Source organism: Lampetra planeri, chromosome 37 (genome assembly GCF_965212315.1).
Source record: "Lampetra planeri chromosome 37, kcLamPlan1.2.h2, whole genome shotgun sequence".
Classification (NCBI taxonomy): Eukaryota; Metazoa; Chordata; class Hyperoartia; order Petromyzontiformes; family Petromyzontidae; genus Lampetra; species Lampetra planeri.
Window position 1 is genome coordinate 2,433,271 of NC_136143.1, and position 27,245 is coordinate 2,460,515.

Consider the following 27,245-nt stretch of genomic DNA (forward strand, 5'->3'; position numbering starts at 1 on the left):
AGACACTGAGACACTGAGACACGGAGACAGGGAGACACTGACACACTGAGACACTGAGACAGGGAGACACTGAGGCACTGAGACACGGAGACAGGGAGACACTGAGACACTGAGACAGGGAGACACTGAGGCACTGAGACACGGAGACAGGGAGACACTGAGACACTGAGACAGGGAGACACTGAGGCAGGGAGACACTGAGACACTGAGGCAGGGAGCGACCTGGAGCCCTCGCGATGGGGAGAACCGCGCAGGCCGCGGCGACTTCGCTACGTGGATCCTGCGCGTCCGAGGCGGAAGTGGCGTCAGCGTCGGTGACGTCAGATGTTGTGTTGCGATGCGGAAGCGGAGGATTTGTTTCACTTCCGGGTGGCGACTGGCTTCCACGTGCGCGACACGTGGAGGGGAACGGGGAGCGGCGGAGAATTTGTGTGAGTCGGGGTCCTGGTGTGAGTCGGGGTCCTGGTGTGAGTCGGGGTCCTGGTGAGAGTCGGGGTCCTGGTGAGAGTCGGGATCCTGGTGTGAGTCCGGGTCCTGGTGTGAGTCGGGGTCCTGGTGTGAGTCGGGGTCCTGGTGTGAGTCGGGGTTCTGGTGTGAGTCGGGGTTTTGGTGTGAGTCGGGGTCCTGGTGTGAGTAGGGGTCCTGGTGTGAGTCGGGGTCCTGGTGTGAGTGTGGGTCCTGGTGTGAGTCGGGGTCCTGGTGTGAGTCGGGGTCCTGGTGTTAGTCGGGGTCCTGGTGTGAGTCGGGGTTCTGGTGAGAGTCGGGGTCCTGGTGAGAGTCGGGGTCCTGGTGTGTGTAGGGGGTTCTGGTGAGAGTCGGGGTTCTGGTGAGAGTCGGGGTTCTGGTGAGAGTCGGGGTCCTGGTGAGAGTCGGGGTTCTGGTGAGGGTAGGGATGTCATGTCAGGACAACTGGTCTGTCAGTTGACCAGTGGCATAGTTTTATCAGACTAAGTTGTTACGCCCTGCCTACGACGTCTTCGGGGTAATTGCTTATGGTTATCACTCCTGCACGCAAGGTATTTCCACGCGCTAGAATATAAGAGAATTTGGGACTTTTTGCTAATTGAAAAATAAAAAATGCTTATTTATCATCAACATGTGTGTGCAGGTAGCGAACGAATTATGGAGCCCGACCAAGTAAAGGATCTTCTTGGATTTTTGCAACAACAAACACGGCCAGACCTAAAATCTCAAGTAACGGAGTACCTGCTGGGGTTGACTTCCAGCGCAGAAGGCAGAACCATGCTGGCCAAGGAGAAGGCCATCATTGAAGCCTTGAACACTTTGATCAAAGACCCATCCCTTTCCATCGTTAATGATTACTTTAATATACTGATAAATCTATCAGCGGATGAGTCGGTGTCTGATGTATTTATGACTAATATACCAGTGTCTTTGCTGTTGTCTAATATGCTAAAACCAAAATATCACTTTTCAGAACAAATATGTGCCATTTTATCAAATTTAACACGAGATGAAAGGGTGTGTAAACATGTTTTAGATATCATTAATGCAAATGACACTGGGTTAACTGGAATTTTAGATCTTTTTTTCAATGAAGGTTTAAACAAAAACGGAAAATTGCATTACCTTGGCCCCCTTATGTCCAATCTCAGCCAAATTCAAGAGGTACGCCGCTTTCTGCTTGACAGAGATAGGTGAGTAGACGTTTCCACGTTCTGCAAGCCATGTAATATTGTTTATGCTGATTGTGCCATGTAATATTGTTGATGCTGATTGTGCCATGTTGTCGTATCATCTTACCATGCGGAACTGACCACGTGCAGTTGTTTTAAATTGTTCATATTTTTTTTGCTGTAACCAGGTATCTTGTGTAACCAAATCCCCATCAAAAATGTGCATTGCCCCATGGGTGTTTACCTGTGCCAAAAAAACCCATCTATTAATTGCTATATGTCTTATTGGCGTCATCACATTGCTCGCTTGTTTTATTGTAGAGATGCCATTCAACGATTTCTACCATACACTCAGTATGAAGCATCGTCAGTGCGAAGAGGCGGTGTGGTCGGTACTTTGCGCAACTGCTGCTTTGATCACGGTATGAATATCAATCTAACATTAATCAATCAAAAATAATTTAGTGTTGTACCCTTCACACTAAAATTACCCAGAGCACTTCACAGATGGACACATTAACACGTATATAACATTACATAAATTAAGTAATATTACAGTACAAATACATGCTAGAGAGATCAATGAAAGAGGTTTGTAATGTACATGTAGTTTACATCTAATATACATACAGGAAAGGCAACTGCAAATTTTTTATTGGAATTTTGTAACATGGAAAATTATACACGGTCGTCATTTTGTGTTCAGAACATCACGAGTGGCTACTTGGGGAGCACGTGGACATACTTCCCTTCCTGCTGCTGCCACTAGCCGGTCCAGAGGAGCTGGATGAGAAGGACATGGAAGGTACTGACTTAACGCGTGGGCTTTCGCGGCCAATTAAAAGATGTATAATTGATATTCTTGGTTCTTTCGGTAAAGTCACGTAGAAGGGAAATAATAAAATAATAAAAATATAAAACAATACAAATTCTCACGACGTTTCGACTGCAACACAAGCAATCATCAGGTGTGAAATCCACAGCAAGAAAATGTACTATTTTATTATTTCCCTTCTACGTGACTTTACCGAAAGAACCAAGAATATGAATCCCTGCAGTCACGAAAGCTTTAAATCAAAATGTATAATTGATGTTTGGATTAGTTTACATCATATATCCTTAGCTCCGCCACCCCCTCCTTCATTTATCTAATCAAACATAGACCTAACTTCAACCGAGAAGATGGATACAAATTTGAGCAATCATTGGAAGGATGTTATTAACCTGGTAAAACCTTAACTGCTTTATAGTTTGCCTTCATATCCGCATCTCCAGTCTCTTACACTCAGCCCTGCTCATTTCCATCATTCAGAAATTTGCTGTGCAAGTCAGTCTTGCAGAGCAGTTTTCATTTACCGCTCCCTACTCCTAATGTCATATTTGCTCCTTCCTTTCCCCCACCCTCCCTATCCTTGGCTCCGCCCCCCCTCCCTCATCTATATAATCCCCTGTTACAAGCAGCTCTTTTGCCTATTTCAGCAACTGCTTTTTGATGTTGACGGACGCTTGTGTTGTGTCCGAAACGTGATTTAATTTATTTTATTTTCTTTACCTACGTGACTTTAACGAAAAAACCAAAGAGTATTTACATCATATGACCAAGTTTGTCTCCTTATTAAATTGTCACGACCAAATGTTTTAATTGGATATTAATATGCAAAATTTTGTTGTGAGAATTGTTCTTCAACTTACTGGTTGAGTTGAAACAATGAGATAATGCTAGTGTCTGTCATTTCAATATTTTAAGAAAATATAAAAGTTACATATGAATTATAATCGTAAGTGAGAACAGTGATTCACAACCTGTGGTGAGGTCCACATGGTTGTGAAAAGTGATCCACGGATCTGCTGCACATGCTACGATTTAGTAATTGTAAAGCAATTTTTTGGTGTACGGTCGTCTGCGAACAATTTTTGAGGTTTACAGTGACAATCTGTGGGTCGATAAAGGCTGGGAACCACTGAGGTTACGACTCTCAGCTTCTTTGGATTTTTCAAGTGAGTGAAATGACAGTTCAATGTAGTTATACCTCGTCTGTACTTTCAGGCAGGAAATAGTTATTCTTTTGAAAAGATGGTTGAATGTAACATTAACAGTGCATTTTATCTGCGAACATTGTCACTTTCAGGGCTACCAATTGATTTGCAGTACTTGCCAGAAGACAAGCAGCGAGAGAATGATCCTGACATAAGACGGATGTTGATAGACGCCATCATGCTGGTAACTTTTGCGCAGTTTATGCCATCGTACTTTTATCACTTTGAACACCATTGACATTACCACCAATGATTGATAGACTGCTGCAACAAATAATTGCGTGGAATTGATCAATGTTCCCAAAATGTACGGTGAGATGTCTTTAAAACCTGATTACTTCGTAAACATCGATCCACTGGAATCTTGGTATTTTAATACTAAATACAAAACACTTCAAAAACGCGTTCAAAGATGCCGTCGATTAGGCTGACACATGTAAACTCTGCATCCATTCCACACTTGACAACTGCTATTAAAATCCCTGTGGCTTCATTGTAATGAACAGGGCCTGTGGACCCCAGACAAAGGCTCTCTGCTGCACGAGTGGGTACAGATATCTTTTTGGTCTTCAGACTAAAACGGACTTGTGAAATCAGCCTTTCAAAATCTGAACAAGTTACTTTCACTCATTTATGATCGTCAAACAAATCCATTTATTTCTATGGAGATAAAAAAACATCATGTTGGTTAAATGTATAGTGTTTTATTGCTTCTGAAGGGAATGCTCCTTTAAATAAACAGTTTGGAAACATTAAAAACTGTGATATTAAGTCGACTGGTTTGAGGATGTCTAAGAAAATTGCTCATTTGTTGTTAAAAAAATGTCCAGTTGGCAGCAACAAGTAAAGGGCGGCAGGTATTGAAAGAGAAGAACGCCTACGTGATCCTGCGGGAGCTGCACAAGTGGGAGGAGGATTTACAGGCGCGCACAGCGTGCGAGAACCTGTTGCAGGTCAGTGAAAGCTGTCCGTGTCGTGGAGTTTTATAATGACGCGAAGAGTTGTGGCCCAACGGAAAGTATTTAAAGGGTTGAGTCGACGCACTGCCGTTCCGCTCGTGTGCAGCAGTAAATGCTCAGCGACTGGCGGCAGCTCTGGAGAATACCTGTGCGTGCGTGATACAAATGCTGTAAGATGTTTGATCGGATGCACTGTATATGTTATGTAGTTTACATAAGTTTAAAATGGGGGGTAAAAAATACCAGTAACAATTTGGCCATTTCTTACTGCCAAATATGGGCACATACAAAGTGCACATTGGGGTTATTGATTTTCTTTTCAGAATCTAAAGTGATTTCCTCGTCCATTGAGCACTGAGATGGATCTCATCTGTTTACTGCCCCGAGTCGGTGGTGGGAGTTTCAAATTCCTGTGGCGGGTGCGAGCCGATCCATAGCACAGCCACTGTTGTTGATTACCCCACACAGTGGTACTCATTTTATCAAGCACTGCCTCAATGATTGCTTGAGCAGGCAATCACTTTGAGTTATGAAGTAGGGTTACTGATGTGGTAAACAGCTCAAGCGTGTTGGTCGCGAAGTGCATACATGTCGCACTTACTTTATGAGTCTGTTAAGGCTATAGGGGGATCTTTGTCTTTGTATGTGGCAGGTACTGATTGGGGATGAGCCAGAGTCTTCCATGCAGAACCTGCTGAAAGTGCAAATCCCTCCCCACGTGGAGCAGCAGCTTCTCCGTCAGGACGAGGAGCAGCAACTAACAGACTAATGCAACCGAACAGCTGACCTTGATTCCATTGTGTTTTAAAGGGTGGTGGTGTAATCTATGAATTTGAGAGTAACACATTGCACACACATCAACATGTGAGCAAATATGTGGATGTTTGCACAATATTACATTTTATGTTTCATGTATGAAATGAAGGCATTTGCTTCAAAACGCAATTTTAGTTTTTCAATAAAATGAACACGTATCATGTGCCCGCAGGAAGTGTTAACACTTTGCATGTACATCATGAGCAGATGGCTTCTAAATTACCAACTCTGGAACAAATTATTTGTTGATGCTACATTAGCAGTGGCGCCCAAGTACACATTTCGTCAATAACATTGCGTTATAAGAATACATATATTGGTGACATTTTTGGCAATTGCCCTTAATAGCCCATAGAGAGGCCAGAGTAATAGATTGGATAAGGGTTGGAGGTTGCACATAACACCATGGGGCCTGATGAGAATTTAATTTTAAACATGTTTTCTGATGACCAGTTTTTTATTGACGTTAATAGTTACCAAATAGTAAAGAATAACAGACTCTTCAATATGCAAAACGTATGGCGAAATAAACTCAATGTAAGTAAAATAAAATGCTGTTGCCACATTGCATTGTGGTAATGTATGTTCTTGTGAGCGCAAGGCACATTCCACCTATAAGAGGCTTTTTTTGGGTTCGCGTAAATATAAATTAGCCATGTCGGGTGATGGCGGGTTTAACAACATATTTACGCGATCTAACCTAAAAAAAAAAACCTATGGATTGGTCGCGAAAACTTACGTGTTAAACTCTCATTCCACCAAGCAGCACATTGGGGTGAAGGTTATGGCACATAGTCTTTGTAAATCATTGCTGAACTTCATATCATTTGGTTCTTTCGATAAAAGTCACGTAGGTATAAAATAAAATAAATCGCGATGTTTCGATTGCAACACACGCAACCGTCATTAGGTGGAACAGATACAGCAGGAGAACTGCTGACATAGGAGAAAGAGCTGCTGCAACAAGAGTCTATATAGGATTTTAGTTGGCTCAACCCAAGGGTAAGTGGGCGGAGCTAGAGAAGGAACTTGCATGTAAATGAGAGATTAGCATGTCAATGTGAGATGGTCCCAGCCACTAGAGGTGGCGGGGATCCTCCTGTGGCTGGTCCGCCTCAGATATTCAACCTGGTGATGTACTCAGAGAGTCGGAAATAACAGCTGACATAGGCAGGTAGGATGGAAACATCACAGTCGGTTAAGACTTTACCTGGTTAATAACGTCCTTCCAATGATTGCTCCGTTTGTACCCATCTTCTCGGTTGAAGTCTGTTTATATATCTGGATGACTTCATGAACAAATCTCTGAAGGTAGCCAGTAGGTTTGCAGAGTACCTCCGTCTTGGAAAATCAATTTCGTGTGAGCCCACAACGTTAAAACAATGATCAGCAACGGCAGAGGTATTGGTCATACCGTGTTTCAGATCTGCCTTGTGTTCACGAACGCGGTCCGAGACATGTCGTTTCCCCAATGTAACTGTTACCACAACCACAATTCAGTTTGTAGACACCAGGGCATTGCATGTCAGGAATCACATCCTTTACAGATATGATTAAATCACGGATTTTGTGTACTGTGTTGAAACGAACCTGGATCTTGTGTTTGTTTAAGATTTTGGAAATCTTTTTGCTAACCCCTGCTATGTACGGTAAAGTGATGGTTTTGGTTGGATCAGAAGGTTGTCTCCCAATGGCTGGGTAGACAGCTTTGCGGATTGTACTGTCCGAGTATCTAGATTTTTCTGTTTTGCTTCTATAAATTGTAAACTTTCATAACATGCACACAATTATTATCATTAACTGTTATTGGTAATAATTGATAAAAATCATAAAAACTAACTATTTCTATTTTATAAATAGCTTTTACGATTTTATACAAACTTCAAGTAAACAAAGCTTTAAATTCGCGTTTTTTTGCATCTTTCATCGCAATTTGTCTCCGCATTTTAAGAATTGCATATCATTGAAAAGCTCATTCTCTGGAGCAGATGTCTAGCTTAGTCACATATGGCTATTGACTTTGCTGTCATGGCAATAAGATGGGGAATACACAAGTAGAACTCTCAAATCTCATTGCTACGAGCATCACAGTGCCAGAACTGCCATTGCGATTTTCTCAAAATTACATTTTGCATGCCGAGTGTGACAACTCATGGTTCATACTGGTAGGAGCCTCCTGGTTACACCAGCGCACAGGGGATTATTGTGTCCATCGTGCAGGGAGGGGCTGGGTGGGGTGGGGAGGGTGGGGAGGGGCTGGGTGGGGGGGTGGGGCTGGGTGGGGAGGGGCTGGTCACCCCGTGGTGCCCTTATAAAACTCAACGTTTAGCCTACTCACGCCAGCTTGTGCCCGCCCTCACAGTCGGGCATATTTTCGGAATACACCACGCCGCCGTTGACCCTGGCCATTGACCGAGCAACCCAACGTTCCTACCAGCTCCCTCCGCAGGACAATGTGTTAATAGGTAACACCACACAATTCTACATACTGCTTCCTACTTGGAATAGCTAGAAATGTTCAGAGGAATTATTTTTTATATATATATCTTTTGTCATTTTCATTTTATGTGGTATTATATCTAAATAGGCGAAAATCTTGTGTTTTTAACATGTGTCAAGTGTATTTTAATATAATTAACTGAAAGAACAATATTTTGACAAAAGCCTCAGTAGATGACCAACCAATTAGTTATTGACAGCTCTTGAGATAGGAGAAGAGGCCTACCAGGTATTCAAGCAAACAAGGTTAGCTGATGACCCACCATCTGTGAAATTCCACGACAAGATGACCAAGCAAAGTCTGAAGACATTCTCCAATATCAGCCTAAAAACAGCACATTGAAAGAAAGTATAGGATGTGGTTCAGAAGGCAGATAGAAACCTGTTCAGCCACATGATCCTGTTGGCTGAAAGCAGGAAGGGGAATATGAAGGATGTCCTTGCCCACCCACTGGGCCCACTGCCATGGGCACTGCAGAATGCTGATGGGTCCCTACGAAAACCAAACAAGGCTGCACTTGCCAGAGAGCTTGAAAATAATGTGTCTCCTGCAGAAGACATCCCAGCCCCATCTACTTCCATCGTTGATGGGATGAGCCTGGTCCAAAAAATTAATGGCAACAACAAAACCTTTGCACAGGTGGCAGAGTCAGCCCTGACCCAGGTCCTCCACGAGGGGGCACAGAGTGAGAGGACTGATGTTTTTGATGTCTACCGACAGACTTCGGTCAAAGATGCTGAACGACTGAATTGGGGTGCAGACACCACTCTCCAGTACAAGAACATTGCAGGGGGGCGCCACGTCCAGCAGTGGAGAAGATTCCTGTGCAGTCCCTCCAACAAGACCAGTCTCATCAAGTTTCTGGTGGAAGAGTGTAAACTCCAACTATACAGAGAGATGCTGCATGGCAAGGTGTTGTACATTTCCTGTGAGGAAACCTGCTACAAGTTGACAGAAGATGAGTGTGAGGAAGTAGCAGAGCTGCACTCCACGCATGAAGAAGGTGACACCAGTCTGCTCCTGCATGCATTGCATGCAGCAAATGTGGGCTTAAAGGCAGTTATCACAGCTGAGGACACTGATGTCATGGTGCTTTGTCTTGGCTTCCAGAAGGACATCACCTGTCCCATCTACCAGAAGTGTGGGACACAGAACCGCACACGGTTTGTCGATATCAGCAATCTGGCAAGGTCACTAGGAGACAGCATCTTTGACAGCCTAATTGGCTTACACGCCTTCACAGGCTGCGTCACTGTCAGTGCATTCGCCGGTTGAGGGAAGCTGAATGCCCTGAAGATGGTGAGAGAGGACACTTCCTGCCAAGATACCTTGAGTCGACTGGAGCAGTCATGGAATGTGAGTGATCAGCTGTTCCAGAAAATTGAGCAGTTCACCTGTCGCATGTATGTTGCTAATCGCAGCACTGGTGAGGTGAACGAACTGCGCTACCAGCTCTTCTGCACCAAAAGGGGAGAAGTCGAGTCCAGCCAACTGCCACCATGTAGACTGTCTCTTCATGCATGATCAACGAGTCAACTATCAGGCAGCAATCTGGAAGTGCTGTCTGCAGGCTAACCCTGTGGTGTATACATTGATGCACAGTGTGGTGATTCTGGACTTGGTTACCCTTGTTAACACCAACCAAGTACACACAGGGTGATAACAATAATGTAACCTTCTTCACATATACCCATCACTAACAATATATATGGGATTACATGTATCATTGACTAAGTATATGCGAATGTCAATGTTCATAATATTCAAGTAGTTCTTTACCTGACTATGTTATTCCTTATTATCCTGTTTTCATTGTGTATTTAAACCAATAAAGACTAGCTTGTGACCTAACTGGCTTTGGTCGAGGTAGTTTTTCAGTAATAATGCCCATTGCATCGTTCCGGACGCCTGTCACAGTCTATGGGTGTATAAAAGTCGTGGTAACTACAACTAAGCTGCCACTCCGCAAAGGTTATCAGATCATAATATGTCCCACACACATGAAGGATTAAAAAAAATCATTACTCGACTTTGCCACCTCAGGTGGTACCAATAAGTGATTTTTTTGGGGGTCGATGGACTAGTTTGTCAGGAAGTGAGGGGGAAAAAACGACGGTGCTAATTCATCCGGACACAGAACAACCGTCGAAACTTTAACACAACTGCTTTTCTGAGATAAACCAGCATAATTCTAGATTGGACAGCCAGTTTTGTTTTACCAGGTTTAGCTTTCTACCAGGTTTAGCTTTCTTTTTTCACACTTTTGTTATGTAGGCTAGGCATAGTCACAAACCGAACCTCTCCATAATAAAGGCTCAGTCTTTTGTTATGCAGTCTATTCATAGTCTCAAGCCGCACCTTACCATAATAATAAAAAGTGGGCCATTCCTGGCCCTTCCCCCCCCCCTCAACCATTATATATACGGAGTGGTATCTCCTGTAATCTCTCATTTACTTGATACAGCTGTCGGGCTGTGACGGTTCCACCTGAAGACGGAAGCTTGTGTTGCCTCCGAAACGTCGTGATTTTTATTTCATTTTACTTTTATTAATTTTAATTTTTTACCTACGTGACTTTACCAGAAAAAACCTAAGAATACAGCATAACAATCATGTCTACATATCACCAAAACATAGCACGAAAAGTACAGTCAACACATTTATTACCAAACACTCTACAATGTTACTGCATTAACTCCGTCATGGTCCCATAGAAGCCGGTGATGCAGTATTTTGTCACCAAATCTGCCATTATCCTGCCAAGGCTACCTCACAAAATAACAATTTAGTCAAGAAAACCCCAAAAGGAGTTGCGGCAATGCTAGAGGGAGCACTCAGTGTACACAAACGTTGCTCACATTTCCATTATCACGAGATTCGCATGCTCATTATTCTGTACAAGGAAATAATTTGGCCAGACTGAAGTGTAAAATACAATACTCTGAACATCATACATTGCATACAACAGTACTGTACGTCATACTGGAAACGAATTAGGTATTGTTCGTAAATTGTGGGGAATTATTACTTGTACAAAAGCTTTAAAAACACAAGTCACCTACGATTATCAATACACAGGATGTGCATGCCAGCCGATATACGGTATATATATTAACGTTACGAAACTCACAAGCCAAGGTTAGGCCAAAACATCGCTTTTGGTCCTTTACTCAAACTACATTATTTTTTATACAACCTAACTTTACTCATCGCATTGAGTTGCTACGGAGGATAAATGTTCAGTACTTTATACTCGAATATCAATTTTATATTTTAAAACAAAATAGTGCAACAATTTCACATTGGAACAGTTCCCTATGAGTAACGCGCAGCACATTGGCACACAGTTGCTCCCATCAAGGAACATGTTTTTTTTTGCAAAATGCTATCTGACCCGATAACATCTTGCAATGGGACAGGGCAACAAATATTAAATATATCCGTGGCGATTTATACAACGAGAATGCGGCCGACAGCACCTCATTGCTTCACAACTATTCTGGACCCATGCAACAATATTCGTCAAAGCAGTCTTCTTAAAACATGGCCAAGAAAGTTCCATTGGACTAGAGCAGGGACTTTACGAGTCCTTGCAGTTTCAACTTCTACTCGCAACTCGAGAGCTTAGTGGTTGCTCTCCGAGACATCTATCGTAATACAACCTATTCAAACACGTGATTGGGTTTTTAAACGCCCGTCTTACCCCTCGGGACCCAGGCAAACGGTGCCCCTCGTGTTTCTGTTTTGCGGGCGACGCACACACACACACGATTGTCTGCTGCTGCCATGCAGTGGCAACATCTGAGAAAGGAAAGAAAAAGAATTGCACATTAGGCCCAAGGTCATACAACCCCCCGCCCTCCAATATATTCCACACACCATTTACCAAAACACAGTACTGGCCCCAGCTTCACCCACAACCATGAACGCCACAATTGTCTGGCTTCCGGGCGGCAGTTAAACAAGTATAAGGCTGTGAAAGCGTTAAGTGACAGTGTTCGAAGCATGCGAACAAAATACTCCCATTGGTGTTGGGCAATTTGTTGGGTTTTTTGCCAATCGGTGTGCAAAACCCACCGCACAACAGCATAATTCTAATAGTTTGGCATTAGTCAGAGCTTAAGAATCCACTTTTTTAGGGATATATTCTGATAATGAAAAACTTGTGGTACAATGCAACATTGTAATACCATTTCCATGTGGCATTTTCGTGCATATTCACGTCCCATGTCTAAAGTCAGTGATTTATTGTAGCACGGTCAGTGCTCCCGAGTTATTTACGTGTGCCCACATCCAACATTCAATTTGGCTGGGGCCATGGAAAATAGTATGTAGAGGTTTCACTGGGTTTCACAAAACTGATGTCTCACTGAATATCCTGCCAAACCATGACTCTTGCGTGGAATTAAATGTTTTTATACGTGCCGTTACGAGCTGGCTATGTGTGTGTGTATATGCGTGTGGCGGACATACGTATTAATGTATGTGAGTCTATGTCTGGTGGGTAGAGGTATTGTGGTAACTACGAACCCTGGGATCCAAGTCCGATTCCCACTCGTGGCCAACATAAGTGATGAGTATCTGAACCGGTCCTGTGCCTCCCCTAGGTCCACTTAACCTAAAATTAGCAGCTGGTGTAGTGGTCAAACATCACCACTGGTGAGACAGGTGGCTGGACATGGTACTGTCCACACAACCCCTTTGTGTGCCTTATTGGCCTTCATTGGAGCTTGCTAACAGTACTTCCCCGGGTCTGTCCCGTGACCTGTCAGCGAGCCTTCAACACTTCACGTGGCCTCAGGTTGTACCTGGCTTGAGATAAGCGCCATAGTGACGTTACCGCCACTTCGTGGCGAATGGCGGCAGTTGTGTGCATAAAAAAAAATAATGTCAAAACTAGCTACCAGTTTGTCGCACGTGTAGGACTGTCTAGCAATAGACACATTTTTTGCTGAAATATGAAGGGAGTAATCGTGGTGTGATAGCACACAGGACTTGCAATCCAGAGGTCACCTTTTCAATTTTTATCTCTCGGCATGGCAGTGGAAACGATGCTGCAAGTTTTCTTAAATCCCCCCCCCCACCGCCTCTGTTCACCCAACGATACAAATGGGTCCAGCACAGTCGATCGGCAGGTAGCGTGCGGTGGGGAAAAGTGTGGGTACGCCAAAGAGGTCTGGTCAGCGTGGAAGAGTAGACCAAATACCCTCTAGAGCTCCCTTTAGTGGAGGCCCTTCCACCAGTAGTGCTGTTAGCAAGCACCGTTACGTTTTAACTGAGAAATGAGGGCAAATAACCGATGCATGCTGTTGGTACGTTTGCGCGCGCCATTTATTGCTAAACTTCCAATGAATTTTGAAACTAATAATCAATTATGAAAATGGTTACTGGTTGTGATTAAAAAAATCTGAGTGTTCATGGGTATGCATCTATATATGTGTGTGTATGTACCGATGTGTACGTGCACACCAATCAAAGCCGGGGACACCCCTTGCAAACGGGACGTTCCATCTGAAGTGATCGTCCAGGTGAATATTTTAACTCAAAACAGTGGCACCTGACGAACGGGACGAGAAGCGTGGGGGCGGAAGAGCTCCACTGGAGCGTGGGCCCAGGCTGCTCAGTGCTCAACATGCGACACGGTCACACTCATGCTCCTCTGGCCGTGCTGCCTCCGCTCGGGATCCGCCTCGGGCTCCGATTGGCTGTGCGCGCGCTCTGCAGCGTGGGCACAGCCCGCGGCCTCGCACGGCGGGAGAGGCCGCGAGGGGCGCGCGCCGTGGCCTGCCAGGTCCAGGGCCCGCGCGTGGTGCTGCACGCGTGCGTTCACTTGAGCCGGCCGCGAGATGCTGCTGCACTCCAGCTGCACAAGGTGAGCCGCGTAGCCTTCGGAGATGTACTGCACGCCGCAACCGTCGTCAGGGGCACGATTATTAAGGACCACACATCGCAGTTATAAACATTTACATTCACACATCATTTAATAATGTACTTCTGTATATATTTCCCTCTTTTGAATTAGGGGAAAAAATGTATAGCTTAAATATGGTCATTATTAATATGGTGATTATCACTTTGGAAAACAAGCTTTTAAAATGTATCTTTCAAGGAATGAACATTAAAATGTATTAATGATTATGCCTTTACAATAACGTTGATGGGTTACTTGAGGTTACATTTAGTGGTGGTAATGTGTATTGGCACTTCTCACAACTCCAAACGTGTGCTGGCACATTCTGAACAGTTCAAATTCCTCTACTAAGATGTTTCCACAGAGAGGAAATGGCAGTGTATGGGAGTTATCAGAGTGTGTTATGATTGTGAGAGGGCGAGTATCAGTATGGGGAGCGGTAGTGCATAGGTTAGCGCGCTGCGCTATGGATCCAAAGAGTACCAAATGCGGTGTGTTTTCATCACCACCAGGGAGACAAAGCCAGCCGGGCATACTGCTAGCCACACAATCCCTCATGTGCCATGCCAGCCTTCATAGTTGCTCACTAACAGCACTTACCCCAAAAGTCCGTTAAGGCTATACGGGTGGTCTATGTCTTTGTGAGTGTCAGTGAACATTGGCTACAGCGCAAATACGTTTAACACCGGCACCTTCTTATTTACATTTAGACCACTCATTCCTCTGGTAGATTATTGAGCCGCTCGCCTGACATTGGAGGTGGTGTTTTTTCGATGGCCGTCCCACGATGTATATCTGTGATGGAGACAGCCCCAGAGCGTGGTACACTCCGATGTCTTTACTCGACCCATATGATGTGTGGATCCTCATATGAGCCTGAAATAAAAACAATATTAGCTGACATTTGCAGGCCATATAATAAATGACAACTAAAATACTTGTTTAATACATAGGCTTTCGTGACCATAAAATCATTTTAAGATTATCAACTTTAAATTTAGGGCACATTCTATCTTAATTAAGGGTGTGAGTTGTTGCGACCGCTTATAATACAAACGTGGCTTTCCAGGGTTGGCTTGAGTAAAGCGTTCTTTCTTTCAAGCCGTCGCCTCACGTCTTTTGCTTCTCTGTGTTTTGTGTACTTCCTGTGATAATGTAGGTTTTAAAAAGCAACATCGTGCGTGCTACGATTGGGGCATCGTGAGACGCGAGACTGTGATTGGTTTGCCCCCTTGTTCTCAGACCCCAAGCCCAGACATATTTCTCAGTCAGCCTAGGTCCATCAAAAACGGTGCAGTAGACTTGAATAAAGTTCAACACATTTCCAAAAGATTTCAGGACAAACGAATTCCTGCCACCCAAACACAGATACCAATTCCCAGACTGTCCAGGGGAAACCCAGACAGGGGGGCAAACCCTTGTGTGTGGCCCTGCTCAAGGTAACGATGAACATGGGGTCAGTACAGTGAACCTCTTGCTGAAGGCTTCGGAGAAAGTTGGTCTTGTGTCGAAGTGGGTCGTGAACGAGTCCATCACAAAATGACATGAGGCCGTGTGGGAAGTTGTGCTGTGCCAACCATGCCACCACTCTCTGCTTCTGCATGTCAGGCCTCCCCGTCACGTATATAAGCAGAAAGCCCAGCTCCTGCCAGTGCCTGTAAAATAAACCAAATGTCACAAATAATATAACAAACTACTTTAAACAAAGTTGCCGAGTACAAACCCAAAGACTCAGACCATCAAGTGGCCAGCAACAAACAGCACGGTCAATGTAGTAATCGATAAGAGTGAATGCGTTTCTTGAATTGAGGGAGGTTATCAGAGCTTCGGGAAAGTTACAAGAGCTGTGCTCAGCAACGGCGTGTAAAAGAAACACCGTTAAATTTCGATTTAAAGCTTTCGTGACTGCAGGGATTAATCTTCTTGGTTCTTTCGGTAAAGTCACGTAGAAGGTAAGTAATAAAATAATAAAAATAAAACATAATAAAATAATTATGTTATTTTATTATGTTTTATTTTTATTATTTTTAAAACATAATAAAATAAAAATAATTATGTAATTTTATTATGTTTTTTATTTTTTATTTTATTACTTCCCTTCTACGTGACTTTACCGAAAGAACCAAGAAGAAGAAACACCGTTGTGCGTGCTTTGACCTTGCAGCACGTACCGCACAACGTCGATGGCCCCCGGGCGCACCTTGGGGTCAGTGCCCGTGAGCGACACGCTCGCCGCGAATGAGCCATCGATGCTGAAGACGACGCACTCCGTCCCCTTGGGAAGCACAGCCAGGAAGCTGTCAGCAAACGTGCGGTCTCCTCTGTGGGATTTACAGACGCGGCGTCTTCATGGAATTGTACTCGTAATTTATTATTCACTCTGCTGTTTACGCAGCAAAATCTCACCGAGTCTCAAGGCTCTTTTTTTAGAATCCTGCCAAGTTTTCGCAATAGGGGGCGATGTTGCTGTGTGCAATCCCAATTGAGTAACTTGCAGATAATTATTTCGGCATTTAAATATTTGGCGAATACCAGTTACATTAAATGAAGTACTGTGAAGAAAAAGCTGAAAAAAATATACCTCCTCCACATATCTGTCCCTGCACATAAATATATTTGTTAAATGTACCCATCCCATCAGTAACATTGGTTCAGTTAGTGTCCCATCAGAAGTTAAGCTTCCTTGAAGCGATGCCGATTGAATTATGACTGTGGGAGATGCGATGCGTGAAAACACTTTTATATTCCCATGGAAGAGCAGGTATATGAAGGAGGCACATTGTCTTACGTTTATTTAGTTACATATCTTCTCTACAACACTATCGATACAAAATATGGGCTAATATTAATTCCCACAGATACAACCCAGACATATTTATCAGTCGGCGCAGGTCTATCAAACGTTGCAGTGTGCCGTAGGAAAGTTTAATACGGCAATACCGGTACCAGATCTCAGTACAAATCAGTCCCTGCCACCGGAAACACAGCCAGGTGGTGGCAGCCCCACTCCACCCACATCTCGGAGACAGCAGAAACAAGCTTCACACTATCGAGGTCACAGCAGAAACCGGCTTCAGACTATTAAGGTCATCTCGCGCTGCACCTGACGACCATCTTGACGGGATAGAGGCCAACGCCAATGTGCTGAATGTCAGGGATGACGTAGCTGACGCGGCCACTGCTGTTTGTCACCTGAGTGTCAAAGTATACCCATTCTCCTTCTGGGGGCTTGGTCATGATAAACATGTCAACCTGTAGACAAAGCACGCACAAACGCACACAATGCCTGGCAGAGAATATTGAGTAGTTGTATAGCATTTATGTAAACCTGAAAGTCAATCAAAGAAAAAGAATGCATCGAACATTTCAATAAGTCACACAATATATATCTGCATTTGTGTTGATGTTTAGCGTACAAAGAGGTCAGCGTTTGGTAACGTGGCGAGGCGAGAGACAGCATGCTACGTGGGGGTTGTGGACGCGGCACCTTCTCCCCAGTGAGGGTGACCATGTCAAGGGTCCCGTACATGAAACGGCCAGCAAGGCTCTGCGCGCTGCCTTCTACCACGATGACGTCGTTGGCCCTGTGGTTCGCCGTGACGTTCTGAAGGGACATCGACACAACAGCAATGGAGCTTGCAAAGATTTACGGTACAGTGTCAGCATTTGTAACAGCGCTGAAACAGATATTGACATTGAGCTTAAGACAAGCTGCTCAAAAGTAATAATTACACCAAATGTTTCTTATCGGGTTGTCACCTTTTCTACAGATCAACCCCAGACATATTGCTCAGCCTAGTTCTGTCCAAACTTTGCACAATACTACATTAATGTACAATGCAATAGCACCTGATCTCGGTATAAATCAATTCCTGCCACCCGAACACAGATGCCAATTCCTGGACTGTCCGCATCAAATCCAGACAGACAGGTGACAACCCTACTTATACTGCATATAGTTGCTAAATTAAATGTAGTCCTAGCTATTTCCATAGCGGAATGCAGGACTTTGTGCTTGAGCTAAAAAGAGGACATCTTATTAAGCTGCGTTATTGAAATGCAAATGTTGTGTTCTGCACAATGACACTGAGATACAGACTCGAATTTTGACAGAAGTCCTTTTCTTGAGCCACTTCTCCAGGGGTTTGCACGGTGACGATGAGCCATCCTGGGACATCTGCTGAGTCGCTCCCACTCTGCCTGGACCCAGCACCTGCAATGAGAGTCAAAGTGAATTCGACATGCCATCCTGGACTATGCTGTGCCTCTTATTTGTCAATTACATCATTATTCAGAGTGCAATTGTAATAACTTATTGTAAAAATACAATAACAGCATTACCGCTTTGTAGTAGCGTACATTTTTGCATTTAAATGTAATTGGTATCCAATTTCACCGCAATGGTGAATTCCATTTTAACACGACGGTGTGGGTAAAATGGAAAATTGCAATGGTTTTGAAAAATAATGATTCCCCATTGATTTTTATTTATTTATCCAATTTGTTATAGTAGCGCAATACCTTTCTGAGTTTCACACGCAAATTTAAAGTGAACGGTGCTCAAGGCTGACCTACAGATGAATGTCCAATTTTGGAATATTCCCTTTTTACCAAACATTCCTCCAGAATAGGGAGAAGAACCATTCTGTAAAGTTCCAGTGGACGTGCACGGCCTTCTGGGAAGTGTCGACCACTTCACGTGCAGGACGTGAGCCATCACCTGCTGCAGGAGGAACGCGGCAACGTCCATGGACTCTAGGTAGCTCGTGTGCGAGAGCTGGGCTGAGGACACGGCTGGGAAGGGCCGCACGGCCTCGGGGCAATGCAGCCAGTAGTCGATGCGCTTGACTCCCCACCACCTGGACAGGACTTGGGAAGAGGACGTGGACAAAGAGAGAGCGTGCTTGTGTTGTGAAGAAAAAAACTCACTCGTGCCTTCAGCGAGTCGTCCTGATAGACTCTACTCACCCACAAACTTTTGAGGTGCGATTCAAACAAAGTCAAAGGGATTTATGGCTCAAATGAGCACCGAGATGGTGGCTCACCTCCTGTTTACAGCACTGAGCCAGTGGTGGAAATTTCACATTTCTATGGTGGGGGTAAGCCCATACAATCACGGTTGACTTCCCCACAAAGTGGTAACAATGGATAAAGTGCAGTCTCCAACCCTCATTGTCCACGTCTCTATGCAACGAAGTAGGACCATTGCCCCGACACGTCACTTATTCAATGTAATTTTTCTTACGAGGCCATTATTATTGACGAACTGTTGACAAGCAAACCGCAAATGCATCATCGTTTTATCGGCTGCTTTGTTAAATAGGTGATGCAATCATGAAAGGTAAACTAAAGAGACGTACAACATTGTAAAAAATAACAGTGACAACCGCATTGCACTGGCTGCTGTCACCGACGTTCATAAACCATCGGGGCTAGAGTGGAGGGAGACTTGCCCAACACAATGACATGCAGAGGCTTTGCGAAACAACAATCAACTCACTGCCACTAATGTCCGCGGTCGTGAATATCGCCGCTGGCATGGGGCTGTGGTCTTTTGCCAGGCATTGGCGAGTTGCGTCCGGAAGCGCCTCAAACGTCGTCCTCGCCAGGTTGTGTTGGACGTCTCCGACTTGTGCGGCCTCTTCCGCGAAGTAGCGCTGAATTGCTGACGCTGTGAGTTCCAATACAGAAAGTGCAGGCATACATAAACAGTGTGATTTCATTTTGGAATTGTGTACCCATTTCATAAAAAAATTTAAAATTAGAGCACATTATAGTTTTGTGTCAAACTGGGACCCATAGTTTAACACGTAGGTTTTCGGACCCATATCTAACAGGACCCATATCTAACAGAGAGGGCCCTTGTCAATAAACACCTGGCAGTTCACCAGCATTGGGTAAGTAAGGCTGACTGCTGATGAGATACTGAATGTTGAAACCAGTCCAGAGTTTGCTCGTATGAGAACCAAATAAATGAAGAACTATTACTTATGTAGTGAGTTCAGCTGAGTCGCAGACGCACTTCTTGGAGGCAACACATTTATTAAACCAACACACAGGGTACTGCCCCTTAACACATTGACAACCTATGATGGTGGACCACCAGGCTATCTACACTAATTACACTGGAATTAGCTACGATGGACCAGACCCTGGCCTGGGTCCGGGTCCACGTGTTGGTGACTCTGTAGGACGTAGATTCTTCAGGATGAACAACAGCAGCCGGTCCCTCTCGGGGACCCGGCTTTTATCCTCTGTGGCGGGGCTGGCTCCGCCCTTAGCCACGCCCACCTTCTGGATTCCTCTAGCAGGTTCCCGGCCCTGACACGTGACCACCCCTAGCCCCCACCCGGGGGCCTTGTGTAGACTTTACCGGTCACGTGTCCTTCGGGGTCAACCAAAGTGCAATGGCCCTTAAAACCCCATTTCCATGGCCGGCACTCTCACACCCTATCCTGTAGGAGACGGCACTGCACGCAAAGCGTGGTGCCATCCAGCACTGCCAGTCAGTGCTCACCGAGCCCCTCTAGGGCCGGTACTGCACCCACATACACGTGGCGCCCGCGATGTCACTACACTTATTTTCTCCAGAACTACATGAATGATTACTTTGTGTTGTGTATTCGTACATTGCCTTTGCTACCTGCAAAGAAAATTCAAAGTTTGTCGAGCAGACATCACGTAACAAATCTCTCCCATGAAGACCTAAACATCGGTCACGGTGACCCACTTGGGATTAGGCCATCCTTACCCATCAGAGTTGAATGCCTCTCCACCATCTGCAGGCTGGGGTAGCGGGGTACCCTGTGTGGAGGGATTTGTGTCAGACGTTGATCAAACAGAGGCTCCAGGCGACACGCAGACAGGTCGGCGGGATGGAAGATGTTGTAGATCTGCTGGCATGCTGGCCGCAACTGGGAAACTGCACGGAGAGAAAAATAGTTTCAAGCAATAATTCTTGGGTTTCGTTGAAATATGGGGGTGGGGGACAAATTGTTGCTCCCATCGACAATCCTAGCTTAAAATGTATTCTGAAAATATTATATAACCTCATGAAAATTACAGTGGATTTTTGCACCAAGCCATATTGCATCACCTGAACTTAGAAAACAAATGTTAAATAAAAAATGATCTACGTCCTCTGCATTACCTTCTGGTCGGATCAAAAGATGCCATGTTGTGTTCATGAACAAAAGATCCTTTTGGGGAGCCAATCACCAGTATATGAAACGTTGTATACGTTGATAAACACAATCACATAAGTGGGACTGTACACATTATATCTGGACAGGAGTGCACCTGATGTTAGAAATTCACTCATTCACTTTACTTTCTTCACTTTTCCCCAAAATATATGCTGATTATGTCAGAAGATGACGATTTTATTTGGAACTCTCACAGAGCGATGCAAACCTCCATGATTAAAAAAAGGTCTATAGAAATAAATATCACGGCACTGCTTCTGAGATCCCTTGTAAGTGACTTCTGATCCACAAACTAGGGGGCAGAAATTTCCCACCCGCCCTGCTGCAGAGTCATGTTTGTCACGTGACAGTCAACTGATATTTTTAATTCTCATAGCTGGAATTGAGCCAAATTAAGTACAGAACCAAAGTTAATGTGATGTGTTTTGTTGTGCAGTCATAGTGATCAGGCTGAGACCATCAACTCACTAAACGTTCGTACCCTCTTCATACAAATCCGCTCTATTTGAGTCTATACGAGTCTGTGGGTCTATGCAAGTTTGTGGATCTCTGTATGAGTCTCTATGTGAGTCGATTCTCTCTGTTTTCTGCGTGAGTGAGTCTATGGGTCTCTGCTTGAGTCTAAAGCAGTGGTCCTTAACCTTTACTGCAGCCTGCACTCCTTTGGTTCTCAGAAAGGTTACCCCAGGTTAGGAACCACTGCTCTAAAGCAACAAAGCTGACCCCCATCGACTCACTATACTTGATAACCCAGTTGAATCAATCACAGGCAACTGGATCTGGATTGGTGGCAGCTCCGTGCTCTAATCTCTAAGCCAACCGGCCATCTTCAATTCACTGAATTCAAAATTGGCTGTGAATGTGCTACCTTGTATGACACCTGCATGGTTCATAAACATAGCCACTTGTTAAATATAGCATAAAAACTGAAAGAAAAAAAATGCAAACAAACGTGAAGATATGTGTGCTTAGAATAACATTGAGTGACCCTTGGATAATAGAACATACGCAGGTTAATGACATAATTCAAGCTTTGAAGGAAAGTGGCCTTGGCCAGGACACTCCACGGCCAGACGGTACGATGGACGGTGGTCAAGAACAACGACCGAATGGCAGCCAAGGAATGGAACACGGCCTGGTGGACGTAGCGATGGGACCAGGTTCGTGTGCGGGTGCCAGATGGATCATTGCATCGCAAGATCGTGAAAGGTGGTGACGCCTTTGGCGAGGCCTTCATTCAGCAGTGGATCGATCATGGCTGATGATGATGACGACGTGAGAGCACGCCGCGGGCGGGAGCATACGGCTGTTGGAGGGGAGGGCGAGACGCCGCAGAGTGAGCACCAGTGCCAGAGGCGAGCCCAGCAGGAAGAAGTCGGACACCAGGAATTCGAGGCGAGGGGGAGCAGGGGCGGAGTCGGTCGCCGAGGAACTGCTCCATCGCCGAGTCTCCACCTCATCCCGAGTGAAGCAGCCATGCACACTCCGCACGAGACAGCAATTTTAGCCGGCATGCCGCGTGACCAGCGGTAAATGTAGAAGTGTCGGTATGAAATATATTCTATCTGCCGCCCGTGCTCACACAGACACTCACTCGCTTACTTACGCGTTGCCTCGTCAAAAAACAGCTGCTACTCACTCGACGTAGCGGTGACATTACCATGGTGCATGCGCCAGGCTAGGTGCACTGTTAGGCCACGTGAAATTTTGAAGGCTCGCTGGCGGAGGTCACGGAACAGACCCAGGTGTTATGGATTGATTGGCTGAGATGATGCGGATACACCACGTATGGACCCCACTGCCTACTTGCTGCGTTTTAGCCACCCTACACTCCGCTCATTATTGTGAATGTCACTTCTCTGCCCTCTATTGTTGTTGGAGGTAAATTGCCTCCAACTGCCCATGCGCGCCCTTCACAAGCCTCCTCCACAAAGGTCAATCTTGACAGCGCTGCTACCAGTTATCGTCAAGATCACTCAGGTCCACATCCTCCCCATGATGCACCTGTTCAGCTTCCTCCGATTAGCACGGTTGGCTATGTACGGTGAGAAAGAAGTTCAACATACCTACATACATATATATGGCCAAACAGAAGTAGTTTAGGCATGCGGTGGCTGGATATGCAGGCTATATGAGCCAGCCAATTCACCCTTGCCTGTCAGATCTTTAAAGGATATCTGAGCTCCTCACATAATCCAGTCTGGTTAATCCCAGGATGGATCGTAGGTAGGCCAACCTGAATATTTCAAACCAGCACAGATGTTTTTTTCAGACGGGTCCACGTTCGCAAGCATAGGGAAGGGAGGGCACAACTGTGGTCAAGAAGACCCGGAGCTTCGCACGGAACGACAGGTCAGGTGGCTTCCACACAATGTTACACAGCTGATGAAAAGGTAATGCTGCCCGACTAATTCAGAGTGAGACCTCTGCTGCAAAATCGGAGCTGGTCATAAGCACATTGCCTATGTATGGAAACTTCTCCACTCTCTCCACAGCATACCATTAAACACTCACCAACACGCTTCTATTTCCCCTCTGCAGAAACATCATAGTGTAGGAATAGGAACCATTCTAAAAAGTACCAGTATGTGTTTGGTGTTCTCAGAAGTTCTGCTATGGTGCACCATCATCTCCCGTCACATCTCCATCACGGCATGCAACCCATATCATTCTAATATGTATTATAATAACAACAATTCAACATATTTTGCATGCAAACGACACTTGCTAAGATACCTTGGCAACTCAAAGCGAATTACATGACATATCGTCTCGAACATTCGAAGGGGACCCTCAAAGGCAGCTGTCCTTTTGCTACACTATGTGACTTGCCACTGGCCTCACAGTGGGCATTATTCTCCCAGTAGGAGATGATGTGGATTCTACGATTTCGAGTGCATGGTGGTCCGTGGGTCTAGGAAGGCCGGCAACCGCCGCTTGCGTGGCTTTAGGGTTCACCGCGTGAATGGCGCGTAGCCGCTGAGCCGTCGCGTCACCGTGGCATTCCGCGTACCTGGCGAGAGAGGCCTGGTGCAGGTGGAGGTGCCCCAGTGCCACACAGGGCCCGGGCCGCTTCCTCTCCAGCCGACAGGGCGGCAGGTCGCTCATGTTGACGAGCAGCTCTTGCTCACTGCGGCTCAGGCCTCGGCTGCTGGCCAGGGGGGAGCCACGGGCCTGGTGGCCGTGAGGGCAGCTGAGAGGCTCTCCAGCCGGCGATGCTGGGTTACTGTCCTACGTGCCACCAGCAAGGGAGGATGGACCAAGCGACTGCACTGATACCTCAAAAGTACAAGTCCTATGCCTGGCGCTCTATATACTGTGACGTGCATGGCAAACTGTTCAAAGGAAGCGTTTGGTAATACATAACACAAAAATAACAATGAATCAACCCAACTCTACTGAACAGGCACTGAATGTTGAACCAGTCTATAGTGTGCTTGTATTGAACCCACAATGCGGATAATATGCACTCCTAGAAGGCTATGTGGCTGATGGGATTTGTAAACAATACTTTTTTTACGTGGCGAGATAAATGTGGGAAGGAGGCATATTTGCTTATGTATTTTGTTACCCGTGGAAATGGATTATATTAATTAGAATTTAATTAGTGCTGGATGCCGTGTCGGGCATGGAGATAGTTTCTCCACACTTCACCACTCTGGTCATTCCAGGATGTTCGTGGAGAATACCAGGACCAGTTTAGAAATAACTTGCCTCTGATGTCAGCTAGAGCCGGGAATCAAACTCAGGTCACTAGGTTAACAGAGAAGTGCACAAAACCACTGCACGAAGAGCATTTGCTGCACGTAACGAGTGTATGTCAGGAAACTCGGCTACGTGCTCTTGACAACTCAAAGTGAAAATACAGTATGTTGAAAAGGCCTGTTTGGTAATTTGCGCGTGTAAATTTTTTTGTCTGAAAACATGTTTGAGCGCGAGACTAAGCTATCGTACCGAGCTGCTCTTAAAGCTTCCCTGTCGGCTGCTGTCCCAGCTGTCGCTTGGGGCCCGTTTGCTCCAGCACAGGGCATCGAACCCCATGATCCCACCCACGCCGTCTCCCACCAAGCACACCTGCCAGGAGACATGCGCACGGAACATGTGACCAAAAACGCATACACACCAATGCGATGTTTGTCATCGTGAAACTGTTCATTTCTTAGTTATTTCATGAAGACTTTTTCAGGAGGGTCCTGCTAAAATGTTTTCAGTAATGGGTGACGATTGCTATGTGTTTCTTAATTAAGAACGTTTTAGAGTAATTTTTCCAATGTCGCAAATGTATACCACGATGCCAGCACACAGCGGCCTACCTACTCTTTTGTTGAATGATGTCACGTGATCTTTTAACGTCCACTGTAAAGCAGATGCTGCGTGGTACGTCATCGTTAATACACCAGGGTGGCGTCTGGGCTCGAACCATAAACCTCTGCAGCAGCCAATGAACGCGCTTTCACTGGGCCGCGTTATTGCCCCAAACAATAACCCACAGTAGTAGATCGTGGCGCTGGCGGCTGGAAAAAAAGAGGTAGCAGCCGAGGCAGCATTGCCAGCTCGATGCGTACTCCTGAAGGAGGTTTGCCACATGATGTTGCTTTGTACACTGGAGTATGTTGTTTTGATGAAGAAGTCGTGATGGCCAAAGTCACTGCTGTTGTTTCGTTATACTCATTTAAACACGAGCCTTCCCTGATCACTTTGTGACTGTGAGCCGCTCGCTCTACCGCTGAGCCACCTGACCGGTTTGCATCATACCACATACTTATTCAATTGGATCTTATTTGCTTTTGCTGCTCCTGTTACTTCGGTTGCTAACTCATCATCAAACACCCTTTATTGACTCCCGCTTCTCTCCCATGCCTTTCCTTCACACTTCTCAATGATGTCAGTCTCCTACCTGTCCTTCTATGCCGTTTGTATCCAGCGACCTGCTGTCCCTGTACTGTCCCTGTATTTATTTTCATTCCTCATCCCTTCCCTTGACGTTAAAACCCACTAATATTTCCCTCCCCTTCATGAAGGTGCCATCTGCTGACCTTCCCTTGAAATGCAGTGCCCTCGGAGGAGGAGAGGAAGGCGCGGTGAGCGTTGTTGATCCGGTGGATAAGAGTGCTCACGGCCTCCTGGTAATGGGGGCTGGATGTCGCCAGGAGCGGCAGCACGGACAGAGACGCCGGGGCCGAGCTGCTGGGCTCACAGCTCGCGTCAGAGCCGTGTGGACTCAGTCTGCACAGAGAGAGGAGGAGGCCCCTCACATGTCTGTGTGCACCAAGCAGCGATGTCACGGTGGGGATGGAGGGATTTCCCTGGCTCTGCTTTTTTATATCCCTAAGACTGCACTCTCAGTTGTGATCCCCAGATAGGGTCAATGTATCCACCCGCAATCTGGATAAAAAAATGTTAATGAACAGTGCAAGAGTTGAGCCTAATTAGTACTCGGATCGGTGACTATTTAGAAGCAGTGGGTGTTGTAAAGTTCGGGCAAGGATTGCCGCCTCTCCAGGGTTTCACCCGGACCGTCCGGGAATTGGCGTCGGTATTCTGGTGGCAGGAATTGGTTTGGTACCAGTGTTGTGGTGAATTGTATTACCGTGTACTGCAGTTGTAATAGACTTAGACTGAGTAATATTGTCTGGGTTTGTTTTGTGGAAAATGTGGTAACCCGTGTTGGAGCTCGTTACAGAGTGGCAGGGAGATGGAAGTACAGCAACGGATTCTTGAACCTCCCTGTCGGGGGCTTTGAGCCTCACTCCCTCCTCTGCGTGCTGAGCTTTCTCAGGACTCTCCGGTGTCTTGCCGCAAGAATCTAAAATCTCATTATCAATTCGCCAAACATCCCAGTGAAGCAGTGCCCCTCCTTGAGAGGCTTCCCAGTGTGAAATGCATATCGAAGACATTCCGGAAAGATCACCTGTCATTCTTTCAAGTATTATTTTCAGCTATTTTTATAAATCTATGATTGGATGAAGGACTCCTCATGGCGTGTTTTTTTTTTATTTTGACCATAATTCACCGCGCTGGTCAGTGCACGTTGATGATACCTTTATATGTTATCCTGCACTACTGGAAATTTGATAAATCGCACCTTGGTGTGAAATCTTACTTATAAATTGAAAATGTTTTGTCTGTCTATCTGTCTCTGTGTCTGTCTGTCTGTGTACGAAACTTGCAAAGGATTTT

The 27,245-nt window shown here is 45.4% G+C and overlaps 3 protein-coding genes across 4 annotated transcripts in view; 1 reads left to right on the plus strand and 2 right to left on the minus strand.

Moving 5' to 3' along the window:
• Positions 1–331, minus strand: part of GOLGA3 (golgin A3) — a 27,655-nt gene extending 27,324 nt beyond the window's left edge. Inside the window, exon 1 of the mRNA XM_078611691.1 lies at positions 223–331. The gene's annotated coding sequence lies outside the window, so the exon portion shown is untranslated. The remainder of the gene's footprint in view (positions 1–222) is intronic.
• Positions 310–6,017, plus strand: HGH1 (HGH1 cochaperone). 2 transcript variants are annotated; one of them, XM_078611692.1, is made up of 7 exons: positions 314–431; positions 1,109–1,658; positions 1,959–2,059; positions 2,344–2,442; positions 3,767–3,858; positions 4,505–4,627; positions 5,286–6,017. In XM_078611692.1, exons 1-7 carry the CDS (start codon positions 338–340, stop codon positions 5,400–5,402), a joined length of 1,176 nt encoding a protein of 391 aa, XP_078467818.1. In that variant the 5' UTR covers positions 314–337; the 3' UTR covers positions 5,403–6,017. The 2 variants fall into 2 exon arrangements, with proteins under 2 accessions (XP_078467819.1, XP_078467818.1); XM_078611693.1 differs by lacking the exon at positions 1,109–1,658 and having other exon boundaries at positions 310–431.
• A 4,578-nt stretch (positions 6,018–10,595) lies between these two features.
• Positions 10,596–27,245, minus strand: part of LOC144730889 (membrane-associated phosphatidylinositol transfer protein 2-like) — a 31,990-nt gene continuing 15,340 nt past the window's right edge. Inside the window, exons 5-18 of the mRNA XM_078611694.1 lie at positions 26,102–26,291; positions 25,020–25,139; positions 24,079–24,296; positions 22,370–22,548; positions 20,612–20,782; positions 19,361–19,531; positions 18,581–18,729; positions 17,960–18,073; positions 17,348–17,464; positions 16,964–17,112; positions 16,032–16,181; positions 15,332–15,515; positions 14,608–14,736; positions 10,596–13,848 (exon numbers count right to left, since the gene is read on the minus strand). Of these exons, the coding sequence (XP_078467820.1) occupies positions 13,570–13,848; positions 14,608–14,736; positions 15,332–15,515; positions 16,032–16,181; positions 16,964–17,112; positions 17,348–17,464; positions 17,960–18,073; positions 18,581–18,729; positions 19,361–19,531; positions 20,612–20,782; positions 22,370–22,548; positions 24,079–24,296; positions 25,020–25,139; positions 26,102–26,291 (2,320 nt within the window). The 3' untranslated portion in view covers positions 10,596–13,569. The remainder of the gene's footprint in view (positions 13,849–14,607; positions 14,737–15,331; positions 15,516–16,031; positions 16,182–16,963; positions 17,113–17,347; positions 17,465–17,959; positions 18,074–18,580; positions 18,730–19,360; positions 19,532–20,611; positions 20,783–22,369; positions 22,549–24,078; positions 24,297–25,019; positions 25,140–26,101; positions 26,292–27,245) is intronic.

Coding starts and splice junctions, on each gene's coding strand:
- HGH1 (XM_078611692.1), top strand. CDS start 338: ATGCGGAAGCGGAGGATTTGTTTCACTTCCGGGTGGCGACTGGCTTCC. Junction 3,859..4,504: donor TGATAGACGCCATCATGCTG/GTAACTTTTGCG, acceptor AAAAATGTCCAG/TTGGCAGCAACAAGTAAAGG. Junction 4,628..5,285: donor CGTGCGAGAACCTGTTGCAG/GTCAGTGAAAGC, acceptor TGTATGTGGCAG/GTACTGATTGGGGATGAGCC.